Raw genomic sequence first — 14772 nt, forward strand, 5'->3', positions numbered from 1 at the left:
GAGCAGCTTGTCTGTTGGTTGAGGAATAATGTTTGCTTGTTTGTTTTGTTTTTGGTTTTTTTTTTTCCAAGACAGCCAGGAATACATTTTACAGCGTGAGACATTTTTTTCTCTTGGAATTGGCTTTGGAAAGACATCATGAGTTACTAGGGGGTCATATGAGTGACGGTCTGAGGCTGTTGGCTAAAGCGTAAATTCTTCTACAGTAGCATCATGATGTCCCAAGACAGCTTAGAACTTGTTAAGGACCATACTTGGAATGAAGAACAGCCTTGCTCAGATCATATCTTGTCCTGGGGCAGAAACAGCCTCATCCCTAGGCTATAAAAGTTCAGCACAGCCATTTGTCCCAGATGCCAGATAGCATCCAGGGCTTCCTGCACTTTCCTGTTGTAAAGGATGCTCTCAGAGTGGGCATGGGCTTGGTGTTTATAAGTGTGTGATGGCTGTTCTTGGTTGTTAGTGTCACTGCAGCTGGAATTAAAATGGTGGGGGGCACACCTGTGATGGATTTTTGCTTAATTTAAAATAGGAAGATCAGCCTTTAATCTGGAGGTGGGAAACACACCTATAATCTGGGACACACCTTCTGCTGGAAGCATATATAAGGACATGGAAGAAGGGAAGCTTTGGCTCTTTGCTGTTTTGCTCTCACCTTGCTAGCAAGTCCATTCCCTCAGTGGCATTAGAACCTACTTCTAGGATTCCAGCGTCTACTGAAGACCAACTGAGACATCCAGCCTCTCAGACTGAACAGCTATTAGATTCTTGGGCTTTTCATTCACAGCCAGCCATTGTTGGATTAGGTGGACTGCAGCCTGTAAGTCATTCTAATAAATACAAAAAATTAATTATATACATACATACATATATATATATATATATACACACGCAAGCACACACACACACACACACACACATATATACACGAATAAAATCATTCTATAAGTTTTGTTACTTTGGAGAACCCTATATAGATAAGCTTTCAGAAATGATTTGTTTGGCTAAAAGCTTTGTGTGCACTGATCTTGAGAAAAAAAAAAAAAACCTCAGGTGGTTTCTTCTCCAATACAGCAATTTGGTGCCCATTTCCTGCAGCCTTGCACCAATAGAAGATATTTCCTTTTTTTTTTTAATTAATATTTTCCAGCCACTGGTGAGAAATACTGCCATTTTGTTTGTTCAAAGTTCTGTTTTGTTGTTGTAGTTTTTGTTGAAACAGGATCTTGTTGGTCTAGAACTTAAAACTCACCGCGTAGACCAGACTGCTTTAACCTTGAGACAGTCCTCATTATCTCTGCATTCCAAAGGCCTGTGTCTCAAAGTTTTAACTTGAGTTTTTCTTTGTAAAGATAAGGTTGACTTTTTTCATATTACCAAGACCTATTTGTATGTCTTTTGCTGTGAACTCTACTAATTTCTTTACTGACTAGTGAAATTGGTTCTTGTCGGCTTCTGGAAGGTTTCGGAATACTGAAGAAATTAACCCTTTGTGTTATATGTTTCACTGTTCATCATAGGCCCTTTGGTTTTGCTTAGGGTGATTTCTCCATGCAACATTAAAAAAATGTTTTATTGAGTGTGTGTGTGTTTGCACGTGCATGTACTTGCTCCATGGGGCCTGTGTGGAGGATAGAAAACAACTTTTGTGGTCTGTTCTCTCTCACCCTTGGGTTCTAGGGATTCCCAGGCTTGAGTGGTAAGCGGTTTTATCTGTTAATCTGCTCACCGCCCTGCCAGTCAGTGTTTTTCATAGGGATTGTTTCTGGCTTTTGAGAAAGATATTCTTTACTCCACATTTAAAATTGCTCTATGTTTTCTTCTTTTTATTTCCACAATTAAAACTTGTATGCCTTTTTTTTTTAAATTTGGAATTTATCCTGGTACATGAGTTAGAGATACAATTTATACTGTTTCTATAGTTACATTTTGATCCTAGTACTATTTATTTAACAATCCTTCTTTACCCCAGCTAGCCATGCCCGAGAAAAGCCCGGCATGGTGGCACGCGTCCTTCATCCAGGACTTAGGAGGCAAAGCAGGCAAATCTCCGAGTCTGTGGAGTCTAAGTAGTGCCAGCTGCCAGGCTAGCAGCCAAGACACTGGTGGAGATTTAGGCAAATAGTTAAGATCCAAAGTATAACACCCAGTGATTTGAAATACTTCATCAAATCTCAACTTCTCCAAATTGTTTGAGTATATGTCTGTTTTTTTTTTTTTAAAACTACATTTCATTGGTTTGTTTATCTATGCACTGGTGAGCTTTATTGACTGCAGCCTTTAAATATGTTTTCATATCTGGTAGGAAGTTAACTAGCTCCCCACATCCCTATTTTTGTTTGTTTTGTGTTGTTTTCTTTCTTTCTTTTTTGAGACAGGGTTTTTGTTTCTCTGTGTAATAATCCTGTGTGTCCTGGAACTTGCTTTGTAGACTAGGCTGGCCTGGAACTCACAGAAATACACTTGCCTCTGCTCGGGAATGCTGGGATTAAAGGCATTCACCCACATGCCCGGCTCTTTATTCTCATACATTTCCCGGCATGTATTCTTTCTGTTGGCTTTTCTGCTATGTAAACATAGTGTGGTTTGGGGCTTGCCCTAAGTGCTTGGTGTTTCCTAGCTCTTGTGACAGACACAAGCTTAATAAGGTAACAATCTTGGGGTGGCAGTGGAATGGAGATAGGAGTTCAAAAAGAAAAGGGGGTGGAGTGTGGAGACACCGCAGTGGTTGCCGGGCGGTGGTGGCGCACGCCTTTAATCCCAGCACTCGGGAGGCAGAGCCAGGCGGATCTCTGTGAGTTCGAGACCAGCCTGGTCTACAAGAGCTAGATCCAGGACAGGCTCCAAAACCACAGAGAAACCCTGTCTCGAAAAACCAAAAAAAAAAAAAAAAAAAAAAAAAAAAAAAAAAAAAAAAAAAAAGAATTAAGAACACTTGCTGTTTGCTCTTGCAGAGAACCTGAGTTCGATTTCCAGCACCCACCCACACGGTGGTTCACAACTATCTGTAACTCCCTCTTTGATCTCTGAGGGCTATTAAATAGGCACACAGCTGTGTACATACATACAGGCATACAACACACACACACAAATAACATGAATAAATCCTTTAAGAAGGGGGGTGGGGAGTCCCAGAGATGGCTCAGCGCAGTTCCCAGCACTCACGCTGGGCGGCTCAAAACTCCTCCTGGAGAAGATCACAAGCCTTTTTTTCTGTCCCAACCCTCCGCCATCACTCAAGCGAGCAAACCCACACACAGCTACACAAGTATACGCATAATTGAAAACAGAAATACAACCTTAGTATTGTAACGTCAGTACTCTAGGGGCAGGCAGGTAGGTAAGTTCAAGGCCATCACGGTTCAAAACAAAACAATAACAAGAGAAAAGCTTAAAAGAAAGAATAACAACAAAAAAAAGAAAAAAAGAATTATTAAGTAAACATAATGAGAACCGGCATACATTTTCTCCCGAAGTTACTACGGGCCATAACTATTTTTCTACAACAACGTTTCCAAATGAGACCGAACCGAGGCCTGGGGCCTGGGCGCGCGTGCCAGCATCCGGGCACCCCGCGCACGCCTACCGGAGCGCGCGCGTGCGCGCAGCGGCGTCACGTGCCCGGCGCGCCCCCGGCCAGCGCGCGGCGGGCGGAAGTGAGGTCGTGGGCTGCGGTGTCTGCGCAGCGTCGGCGGTAGCGCGGGCCGCGGCCAGGCGAGCGGGAGGCAGCGCGGGCCTAGCGTTCGGCCGCGTCTGTGCGTCGTCTGGGCACTGCCCGTCGCCGAGCCACACTCCGTGCCGGCTCGGGCCGGCGCGCGCCGGTGCCGGAGGCACAGGCCAACGTAAGTACGGAAAGCATGGGGGCGGCGGCTCCTGGCGGGCGCGGGCCGGAAGTGCGGTGCTTTGTGCAGCGCCTGGTCGGGTCGCGCGGGGAGCCGGGGCGCCGCTTTGTCCGCCGCGGGCCGGGGGGGCGGGGCGGCCTCTGCAGGGCCGGGGTGGGAAGGTTGCGGGCGGCTCAGGGTACTGGGCGCCGCAGGCCCAGCGTCCTCTCTCGCAGGAAAACGCAGGCTTTGGAGGGTACCTTAGCCAGCAAAGGACGTTCCGGGGCACGGTCCAGGTTAATCTTAAAAAAAAAAAAAAAAAAGGAAAGGAAAGGACACCGTGCTAGCGCGCCCACAGCAGGGTGTTTCTCTTTTTACAGCATCTCTTGTTTTGTGTGAGCTGGTGTTTAATCAGTCATATACATATCTTGGGAGTGTTTTGCATGCACGAAGATTTTCTAATGAAAAGGTCCACACGTGCGCACACACACACATTTTATTTTTTAAAGAAAAGGGTGGTTGTCGTTCTTAGTCCTTAAACTCTCCACTTCGCATTGTGTAAGATGAGATTGCTTTCTGAAGTGTAACGATTTTAAATAAAGGAGGTACTGTTTGGTGCAAGATATTAGACAGCCTTTAAAACTTAGGTAGGTCCAGAGGTAATGGGTGGTTTTTTGCTTTGACAGCCAAGATTTGAGAAACCTAGGCTACTACTTTTCCTAATGCCGTAGCTACCATGGTGGAAATTGGTCAAGATTTTGCTTTAAGTCTTTGTGTAAAGCAGGCTTATTTTGCTACTATCTGTAGTTTACTCGTGCAGCATTTTGGGATATTTTGACATGCAAGAAAATCTTTAAGGATATTAAAATTAGTTGTGACCAGAAACAAATGAAAAGTTAGGGTCTGGTAGACGGGTGCTGCAGGCTTGAGTTGCTGGCCTCTGTGCTCACCTAGGTGGTGATTGAGAAGCAGTTGCCAGGATTGCCCTCCACTCTCCTTCCTTTAAGAATGCAAGTGTAAGGCCACTACATGGAAGCCCAGAGGGAGGAGGAAGCGGCCACAGATTGGTTTGGGCTAGCTCTACACCTGCCTTTTAACCCATTTTAACGTTAGAGAGAATGATAACATAACCCGTTGTATTAAAGTGATTTCAAACCCTGGGGAAGAAGTATCATAACACTGCAGAGATAGGTGATTGAAGTTGAGAAAAAGAAAACAAGTGCTTTTTAAAAATAATTTTTTGTAGGTCCTATGGTTTAAGGAAGTTGTCTTCCCTGACTTGTAGTGAGTTCATTTTTCTAGACTGGTTGCGAACAATTTCAGAACATGTCAATGTAACAATAATAATACCTGCTTCTGCCTGTGTTTTGAGATCTGACTGTTCTCTGCTGCCCTGGGAGGTCACAGGCAGTAGTGAAAGCTGAGTTTGGGGGTGGAGTGCAGAGTTTTCTTGTGAGATTTATACTCTCCTTGCTATCAGACATCACTGGAACTCTCCACTATTGATTTTGTTTCTCTAAAGAGTCTATCTTATTTATTGGTGCCTCTGGATAGAGAGATTAAAAAGCTCTGAAATTAGTGCTGCTGCTATGAAACACTAGACTATCAGGCCTTGAACATTTTGTAATTACTGCTTCAGTAATGTTTAGGTTGTGGTATGTTCTCAGACTGAGACTAGGGGCTGGCGAGATAGCTCAGCAGTTCAAACAAAGTGCGTCCTGATCGTGCAGAGGATCTAAGTTCTTTTCCCTGTACCTGCTTCAAGCAGCTCACAACTGTCTATAACCCCAGCTCCAAAGCATCCGGCACCCTACATGACACCCACGGCACTCTCACACACATGGCATTCACTCACAAGGCACAAACATAAATAAAAATAATAAAAACCTATCCTGATTGCCTTATTTTGTAATTTTGTCTTTTCTCCTGGAGCCTTAGGTGCTCTAACCACTGAGCTAAATCCCTAACCCCATACAAACAAGTTTCTTGAGAAAACTCAAGAAAGTCATTTTAAAGACGTGCTTGTAATGTTTGCTGAATTTACAGTTGAGGAATCCTTGTAGTCTTTTTACAGGTGTGTGGTTGGTGTGTTCTGATACAGGCATCAAACCACCCACAGTGTTCCCACAGTTAAGTAATTGCAAACAGGAGACCTTAGAATTCTACCCGTGTTCAGCTGAGGTCAGGGATCTGGTCTGCACCAGCTCAGAATAGGGATTGGTTGTGGTTGTGTGATCACTGGCACCAGAAGCACAGGCAGATTGGCTCTCTGGGTCTTTCTTTGTTTTTTCATTATAAATGGAGATACTGTGTACAGTCATATTCCCCACGTGATGAAGTAAAGTTACTGTCCTTTTGCAGTATTTGCCCTTTCTAAAGAAATGCTTTAAATTACAGGTGTCATTCATATTGTTATATTCTTTTGTCTTTCTTAAAATTTACGTAGTTGATATAAACACGATCCATCACCATAAATAACTAACTACACTGTTGGGTACTCAGCCTGTGTTCATTTTCGAGCTATATCATTAAAATATGTTTTTTTTTAATTCTTTTTCAGATTTCCATATAAATCAGAATCTAAACAAAATCTGCCTATTGTCTTTAGTGTAAATCTAATTTTATCTCAAACACCCTCCCTCACCTGTATTAATACCATTGAAGATCAGCCATTTGCCCTTGACAGTGCCCTCCTTTTGGGTTTGCATGGTTTGTTTCATAGTCTCATTTCATGTATTCCTCAAACTGCTTGATGTTCCTGTGAACTGGAAATTAGGTATTGGCTCTATTTGACACTTGGAGAGTAACACATGAGGGTATATATGATATAAGTTGTTTGATGTGATAGGTTTACATTTCTCATCTGCTAATCAGATGTGCTTTGATAATTCTGAGTGAGACTTTAAATGCCTTAAATTAAGCTTTGTTATTAGGAGTCTCATGTACTGCCTGTATTAGCTAGGTATTTGTGTGCTCCTTCTGTGCTGAGCACTGGGAGATGCAGGGAGACTGAGACGCAGGATTTCCCGCGGCTTTTGGGCTCACAGTCTTTGAGGGACTCTCACCATTGAATAAATAAGGAGGGCTTTTGCATTTATTTGTTCCCAGAACTGTTACTGCTTTTGCTTGAGCACACTAAGACATTTTGCCCCGATTGGAAGGGGAACTGTACTGTTTTATCAGTCTCGTCCTATTTTATCTGTCTCTTTTTGGGTGGAACATTCTAGGCAGGTAGGTAGGTGCATTGCCTCTTAGTTATCTCCCCAGTCCCAGCCTGCAGTTTTTAATTCCGTGAGACTTCTTAATCCCGTTAGGAAATGTATCATCGGTCTCTGGAGTAATCTGATTTCTCTGAAATGCCTCTTGTCCTTTCATGGCTCTGGCCATGCTACCACGATTCTCCTCACTGCTGCTCCTCTTGGAGGAGTGCCACCAACTTCTGCTCTCTGCACTCAGTCCTCAGAGCACCCTTTTCTCTTGGCCGCTACCATGGTTTGTACCAAACATTGTTAATCACGATTTTTCTTACTCCTTAGAATAGTTATAACCTACATGTTAAGTGAAGTAAAAATCTCAGCTACTGTATCTTTTTTTTTTTTTCATTTTTGAAGAAAGTATTGGATGGTGCTTTTTCTAGACTGTAAACTTAGAAGAGAACTGTGATTTGCTCTTGTTTTCTCAGTAGCCATGGCACTGTGCTTATCTTGAACTTCATTAAGAAAGTAAAATCCAGGGGTTGGAGAGATGGCTCAGAGGTTAAGAGCACTGCCTGCTGTCCTAGACTGAGTTCAATTCCCAGCAACCATGTGGTAACTCACAAAAATCATCAATGAGATCTGATGCCCTCTTCTGGCCTACAGGCATACATGGAGGAAGAATGTTGTGTACATAATAAATAAATAAATCTTTAAGGGAAAAAAAAGAAAGTAAAATCCAGTTACTGCTCAGATTAGGAAATTAGTTTGGAAAGAATTTACTTCTTGAGAAGTGACAGCTGAAACAGAAGCACCATGCAGTTTAGAGGAATGAGGATTGGCGGTTGCTTTTTCCTTTCCTTTCCTTTCCTTCCCTTTTCTTCCCTTTCCCTTTCTTCTTCCCTCTCTCGCTCCCTCCTTCCTTCCTTTTTTGGTTTTTCAAACAGGGTTTCTCTGTGTAGCTTTGGATCCTGTCCTGGAACTCACTCTGTAAATCAGGCTGGCTTTGATCTCACAGAGATCCTGCTTCTGCCTCCCGAGTGCTGGGACTAAAGACATACACTACCACGTAAAGGCGTACGACAAAACACTGCTGACTTTGCTTCTGTTCTGCCTTTGCCTCTTGTTTTCTCCATTCATAGGCCTGTACTAGCCAGTGTCTGGGAACTCAGGATGTGAAGTAGGCTGGCTTTAAAATTGTGATCCTCATGTCTCTTCCTTCCATGTGTTGTTGTAGGCCGTTAGGCCCAGACTAATTATTTTTTATTTTTACTTTTTAAAAAGAGCAATTTTGGGGGCTGAAGAGATGTCTCAGTGGTTACTAGCACTTCCTGCTCTTGAAGAGGATCCAATTTTGTTTCCCAGCACCTATAACAGGGACCTCCCAACTCCCTGTAACTCGGGTTCAGGGGATCCAGCAGCTTCTCTGACCTCCATGGACGCCCACACACATGTGTATTTGTGTTCTCTCATACAAATGAAACTTTAAAAGAGTTGTTTTAGGTTTCACAGCAAGCTAAACAGTGATAGTTTCCCCAACCCCTGTTACACCTCCCATTTTAAATTAACGATTACCTCAATTCTTAACGTCTAGTCAGTGAGTGAGTTACCAGATGAAGAATAGTGCAGACTCACACTCGATCTCATTGGGGGATAGAATTAAGAGGCACTTCTTGGAGATACTAATGAAGTGTTACTTCTTTTGGAGATGGAGTAGAGTGATAGCTGTGCAAATTCTTGAACTTTGCAGGAGAAAAGATTAGTAAATGTCAAAACGTTGAGCAAGTTGACAGTGTGTCTGGACAATAATCTTTTAGGAAAAATACATTTAGAAGGAGCCTTGGGGTGATTACATGTTTTATGCGTTTCCTTCAAGATTGACTGTTCTATGCTGGGGGTGCATCTACCCGTCTGTGAGTGTAGATTTAGCACCCTAGTGCACGATGCAGTAGTTTGCCCTGTTTGTTTCACATACTATTATACGTTTTGTTTGTTTATTGAGACAGACTGTCACACAAGCCTAGAATGTTATTGAACTTGTGGCAGTCAGTCCTCTAGCCTCGGACTCCTTAGTGCTGGGATTACAGAGAAGAGCTATCATGCTAGGCTCCTGGTAGCCTTTTTTTTCTAGTGTGTGATTGAAGTCAGTGCCTTGCACATTCTAGACAAGGGCTGTCACTAAGAAAGGCTCGAACCCTTTAAAAACAATTGCATGATATTTTATATTCTGGATATGTCTTGATTTAACTCTCTGTTACAAGGGCATTGAGGTTAATTATAGAATTTTTGCATTTTTTTTTTTTTTTGCTTTTTTCGATACAGGGTTTCTCTGTGGTTTTGGAGCCTGTCCTGGAACTAGCTCTTGTAGACCAGCACTTGGGAGGCAGAGGCAGGCGGATCTCTGTGAGAATTTTTGCATCTTAAGTAGGGCTGTAGTAGGTATCTTTTCCCTTAGCTCTGATGGATTGAAGAGTTATGGAGAAAAGACTACCTATGGTTATTGGAACATCCAATATTTATTTTCTATTCTCTGTTGTTTGGGAGCAGCAGAAAATACATTGTTTTATAGTGGACTAGAATAACATTTGTTGCCTGCTCTTTGGGGCTAATGAAGAAATTCTGGAAACAAGAACTGGGCTAAATCACCTTTTTTCCCCCCTTTTTAGTTCTTGAAATCATGAATCCTGTTTATAGCCCTGGGTCTTCTGGGGTTCCCTATGCAAATGCCAAAGGAATTGGATATCCAGGTAAGCAAATTGACTTTTGTTTTCATTATTGAATTTTGAACACTTTTTATGGCCATGTAACATTAACATTTACAGTGGATGTGCTGGCTAATTTTGTATCAGCTAGATGGAAGAGGAACCTTCAGTTGCAAAACTGTCCCCACCAGATTGCCTGTGGGGTTTTTTTCTTGATTAATGGTTACTGTGGGCAGTGCCACCCCTAGTCTCAGGCTGTATAAGAAAACAAGCTGAGCAGGCCCTGGGAAGCCAACCAGTAAGCAGTGTCTGCCATGCTTTTGCTTCAGTCCCTGCTCTGATTTCCCTTCATGCTGACTGTAAGTTTAAGATGAATAAACCCTTTCCTCATTCATGTTGCCTTTGGATATGGTGTTTATCATAGCAGTAGGAACCTTAAGACAGTGGACAAACCTAATTCAAGTTGTGGAAGGAAAGAATATTCATGAGACAGAAAAGTCAAGAGATGTCTGGCCTTATCTAGAGCTGGTAGTTCCTGTGGGTGGGGCCAGGACCTTCTTTCTCTACCTCTCAATTTATCTTACTTTCTCAGTCTTTGTGAGGTTCAGCCTCTTTGAGTAGGAACCTCATTTTACAACCCCTGTCCACACTTTTCTTGGGTTGTGTCCTAGTGAACGTGGCTTCCATCTTCCTAGACAGGGAGGAGATCCTGTTGGACAGTATCCTTACTCTCAGTGAGTGGAGTCAGTGAGAGCTGAGCTGAGGGAGGCCTTAAAGCAAAACACTGGGGAACTTTGGTCAAAGATTACAGATGGATGTAAGCATCCATAGCCTGTGGATGCTACACTTCTCCTGCCGACTGTATCTTTACCCCTTTTGTAGTTTTGAGACAGATTTGCTAAATTATTCAGGTTGGCCTGGAATTCACTGTGTAGCCAAAGCAGTTTGACTTTGTGATCTCTGTACCTCAGCTCCTGAAGTAGCTGGTGTTACAGGCTTGTCACCATGTCCAGCTCTCACTCTGGGGTTTGAAATACTTTGACTAGGGAAAACCATGTTGTGACAAAACTCTAAGAAAATGGAATGAAACTGAACTTGGAATATGGCAGAGATTTGAAAGTGATGCAAACCCAGCTCTCTCTGCCAAAGAGCTGTAGATATTGGCTGTCCTGGAGCATTTGCTGCTGGTGGTGGAATTCTTCTAGCAGTCCAAATAGGGACAGAAAAGGATGTTAAGAATCTTCCGTGTGCAGGGAGTTAGAGTCACTCGCCTCTCGCCTCAGTCTTGAGTTTGGGCCTCCCACTAAAGGGTTGGACAGAGTCTATTTGCTGCCTCCACAAGGAAGTTTGTGTGTCTGTACGGGTTCTGAGAAGAGCAGTCTTTCCTGAGTGCTTAGAGACATTCACGGGCATTGAGGCTCTAGTTTCTTACTTAGTCTTTCCTAGTGGGGGCATCCAGAAGTTGAAAACATTAAGCATAGTCACCCTGATGCATAATCTCTGGAGTACCTGGCAGCAGCAAATGCAGAATTACTGCATCTGTCTTTGATATAGGTTGATTGGCCTTCCTGCAGCAAGTACTACCTGCTCATACACAAAATTATTACAAGACACGGGTGCTGTTAGAAAACAGTCATCAGTCAGAATAACTGATGCGTCAGAACTAGCAGGGAAAAGCCATGTCACAAGAAAGTGTAGAATGCTTGCATAACAGAGAAATTTCTAAGTGGAGAACAAAGCGAAGAGGGATTAAGGGGAAAGAAATAACTGAAACTAAAAGAAATGGGGTCCGGGGTGGTTAGTCCAGTGAGATCTAGAGAGGAATGTGAACAGAGAGCACTGCTGAGAGTGAAGCCGAGTGCAGTATAAGTGAAGGCTAGAAGAAATAGAGCGGAGATGGCTCAGTGGGGAGAGTGTGGCCCTTAGTTACGGTCCCATATCAGGCAGCTCACACAGTTGCCGTTACTCCAGCTGCAGGAGGTCTGATACCCTCTGCTAGCCCTCCACCCCGTAGGTACCTACATATATGTACGTATTCTAATGTACACACAAACGCTTTTTTTTAAGAGAGGAAATAGACTGCTTAAAAACTTTGAGAATAACATAGCAGAAGGACTTAAAAAAATTAGAAGAAGGGGGGACAGTTTTCCAGTGTTAATGAAAAGCAATTTGGTGATAAGAAAGACCTACTGTTTTGTTTTTGTTTTTGTTTTTTGGTTTTTCGAGACAGGGTTTCTCTGTAGCTTTGGAGCCTGTCCTGGAACTACCTCTGTAGACCAGGCTGGTCTCGAACTCACAGAGATCCGCCTGCCTCTGCCTCCCGAGTGCTGGGATTAAAGGCGTGCGCCACCATCGCCCGGCAGACCTACTGTTTTTAAAGTATTAACACTAGTTTAAATGGGATAGCAGAAGAGGATGCTGAATGAATCTGGAGCCAGGGCAATAACCAAACACCCATGAAGTTAATTTACCTGCTGGTCTTCGCCTAAGACTTGAGTTCTCTGCTCTTTAGGTGGGCCAGGCTGTGGGTGCTGACAGGCTAACTTTGTTGCTCTTCAGGCAGGCAGGGGTTGGCACATCCTGTGTGGAGATCCAAGCTGAGGCTCTGGGGTGTGCTCAGCACGGGGCAGCTCTGACAAACCCCTGGTGTATGTTCTGGCCCTTTGGCTGTCACTTACTGAGCAGTCCACTGTCAGAAGATTTTTAGAGCAAACCATTATTTTAGGTGGGTTATATTGTAAAAATCACTTGAGAGAGAAAGCTTCTGTAATGCTGAAGCAATCGTAAGTATCATTTATGTAGTGTTTTATACTTTACTTCTTTAGCTTTTTTTTTTTTTTTGGTTTAGGTATTTCAGTTTCCCTGATGGATACTAGGTCCTAGTAGCCAGGGTGTTGGATATGTGGATTATGTGCTCATAGGGTCTTAGGCAAGCATAAATTAAACATAAAGACTGATGGGACATGGAGGGAATTCTTCCTCCAAGTGCTGTCTGGGTAATAATTATTGGTATTATTGTTTGTTATTATCGTTTCCTCATATATTTGTTTGGTTTTTATTTTATGTGTTTAAGTGTTTTGCCTGCATGTATGTACATCATGTGTATGGATGGTGCCTGCCTGTAGTAGTCAGATGTGGAACACTGTGATGTTAGGGCCCTTGAAATTAGAGTTAGGGACAGCTGTGAGCCACTGTGTGGGTGCTGAGAATCCAACTTGGGTCTTCAGCAAGATCAATATCTTCAGCTGTTTCCTCACTTATAAGATCTGGTCTTCATTTTCATTTATTCCTTGTCATCTTCTTAAAGGAATTTATTTTACTTATTTGTTGTGTGTTATGTACACGTGTCGTGGTGTACCTGGGGAGGTCAGAGAACAACTTAAGGGAATCAGTTCTCTCCTTTACCATGTGGATCCCATGGTGTTAGGCTTGACCACGGGTGCTTTAACCTGCTGAACTGCAACTTACTGTAGTCTTGCTGGCCTTGCCATGGCTTTTTTTGTTTTTTGTTTGTAGTTTATTTATGTATGTATTTTGTGTGTGTGTGTGTGTGTGTTTGGGGGGAACTCAAGTGTTCCTGCCATCTTTTGAACTAATGAAATTTTTATTAATTTTCTATTAGCCTTTGAACTTTTTTTTTTTGGAACAGGGTTTGATTGTATAACTTAGGCTGATCTCTAACACTCAGCCCTCTTTTGGACAGTGATTACAGGTGTGGGCCATTGTGTCCAGCTTAAAAAAAATATCACATTTTTGTACTATGTCTTTATATGCTGTTGTCCACCTAAAGATCCACTGGTTTTGTTGTTTGTTTTGAGACAGGATTTTTCTGCGTAGCTCTGGCCGTCCTAGAACTTGCTTTGTAGACCAGGCTGGCCTCCAACTCAGAACAGCTACCTTTGCCTCCTGAGTGTTGGGATTAAAGGCATGTGCCACTATTTCTGAAATATGTCATTTGAAATTAAAAAAAAAACCATATTTCCTGTAGCTGTCACTGGATTTGTGTGTGTTATGTGTGGGTGTGTGTAGTTGGGAAATGTGTACATATGTATAGTTGGGGGTTGTGGTGTTGGGTGTGTTAACTTTTTGTTTTGCTTTTGTTTGGTGATGTAATTTTGTTTGTTTCCTATAATGTCTGTTAATTATCACATACTTTGTATATTGAAACAGAAGTTTATGTCTCACCTTCCCAGAATTTAGAAATATGAGATTAAGGTGTTAGCAGAACTATTGTCCCTCTGGGAACTGTGAGGAGAGTCCACTTGAGCTTTTCCCCTCCCTTCTGAGTATCAGTCTGTTTCTGCCTCTGCTCACATTCTGTCTGTCTTTTCTAAGTGTTTTAGTAAGAATGTGTATCATTGAGTTTATGGCACAGTCATATGTATAGTCTTTTTCCATATAAGGTCAAAGTCATAAGATTCCAGGGAATTTATGTATCTTTTAGGAGGAAAGGAATTTCTCCCACCCCCTTTTTTACCTCCAACATTGGATACAGATTTTTATATTGGCAGTTACTTTTCCTCATACTTTTAAAGATGCAGCTGCATTGTCCTTGGTTTCTAGGAGAGTAGTTTTTGCTTTGAATGCACCTCTATAGCTGTTCTCCCCGATGTGCTCTGTTGTCTTTAAGATACTGTTGTTGTTGTTGTTTTGTTTTTACTGTGCTGTGATTGGATGTAGTTTTTTTATTTTGCTCAGCATTAGAGAGCTTCTTGGGTTTGGATTGTTTTCTTTTCCAGTGGTAGCAGTAGCTTTCTGGCCTCCTCTGTGATTCCGTCCATAGTGTGTGAAAGCACTGTGTTTTGTGTTTCTTTCTTAGCTCTTTATGAATAGTTTCCTACCTGTTTCTGTTTCACTAATCTTGCTAATGGTGTGTGAATCTACTACAGAGTGTTGAGTCAGACCAGCTTGCCCTCCCTGTTCCTCCAGTGTATTGTTTAGCTGGCTTGTTGGTGGCTGCAATCTCTGGATTGCTGTGGTTCTGCTTTTCTTTTCAATACCTATTTCTTGTTTCCTGTCATGTGATCCTGTCCCTTGATTAGGGTGTGACACACA

General features: G+C 42.7%; 1 protein-coding gene across 4 annotated transcripts in view; it reads left to right on the forward strand.

The window, feature by feature from the left end:
• The first annotated feature begins 3644 nt into the window (after positions 1 to 3644).
• The window catches only part of Fam168b (family with sequence similarity 168 member B), a 31923-nt gene continuing 20795 nt past the window's right edge, over positions 3645 to 14772 (forward strand). For all 4 annotated transcript variants that reach the window (XM_041655976.1, XM_041655977.1, XM_041655978.1 and 1 more), the window contains exons 1-2: positions 3645 to 3842; positions 9682 to 9762. In XM_041655976.1, coding sequence (XP_041511910.1) covers positions 9693 to 9762 — 70 coding nt within the window. In that variant the 5' untranslated portion in view covers positions 3645 to 3842; positions 9682 to 9692. The remainder of the gene's footprint in view (positions 3843 to 9681; positions 9763 to 14772) is intronic.

This window comes from Microtus oregoni, unplaced genomic scaffold (genome assembly GCF_018167655.1).
Source record: "Microtus oregoni isolate MIOR12 unplaced genomic scaffold, Mior012 000007F_ref0000211, whole genome shotgun sequence".
Taxonomy (NCBI): Eukaryota; Metazoa; Chordata; class Mammalia; order Rodentia; family Cricetidae; genus Microtus; species Microtus oregoni.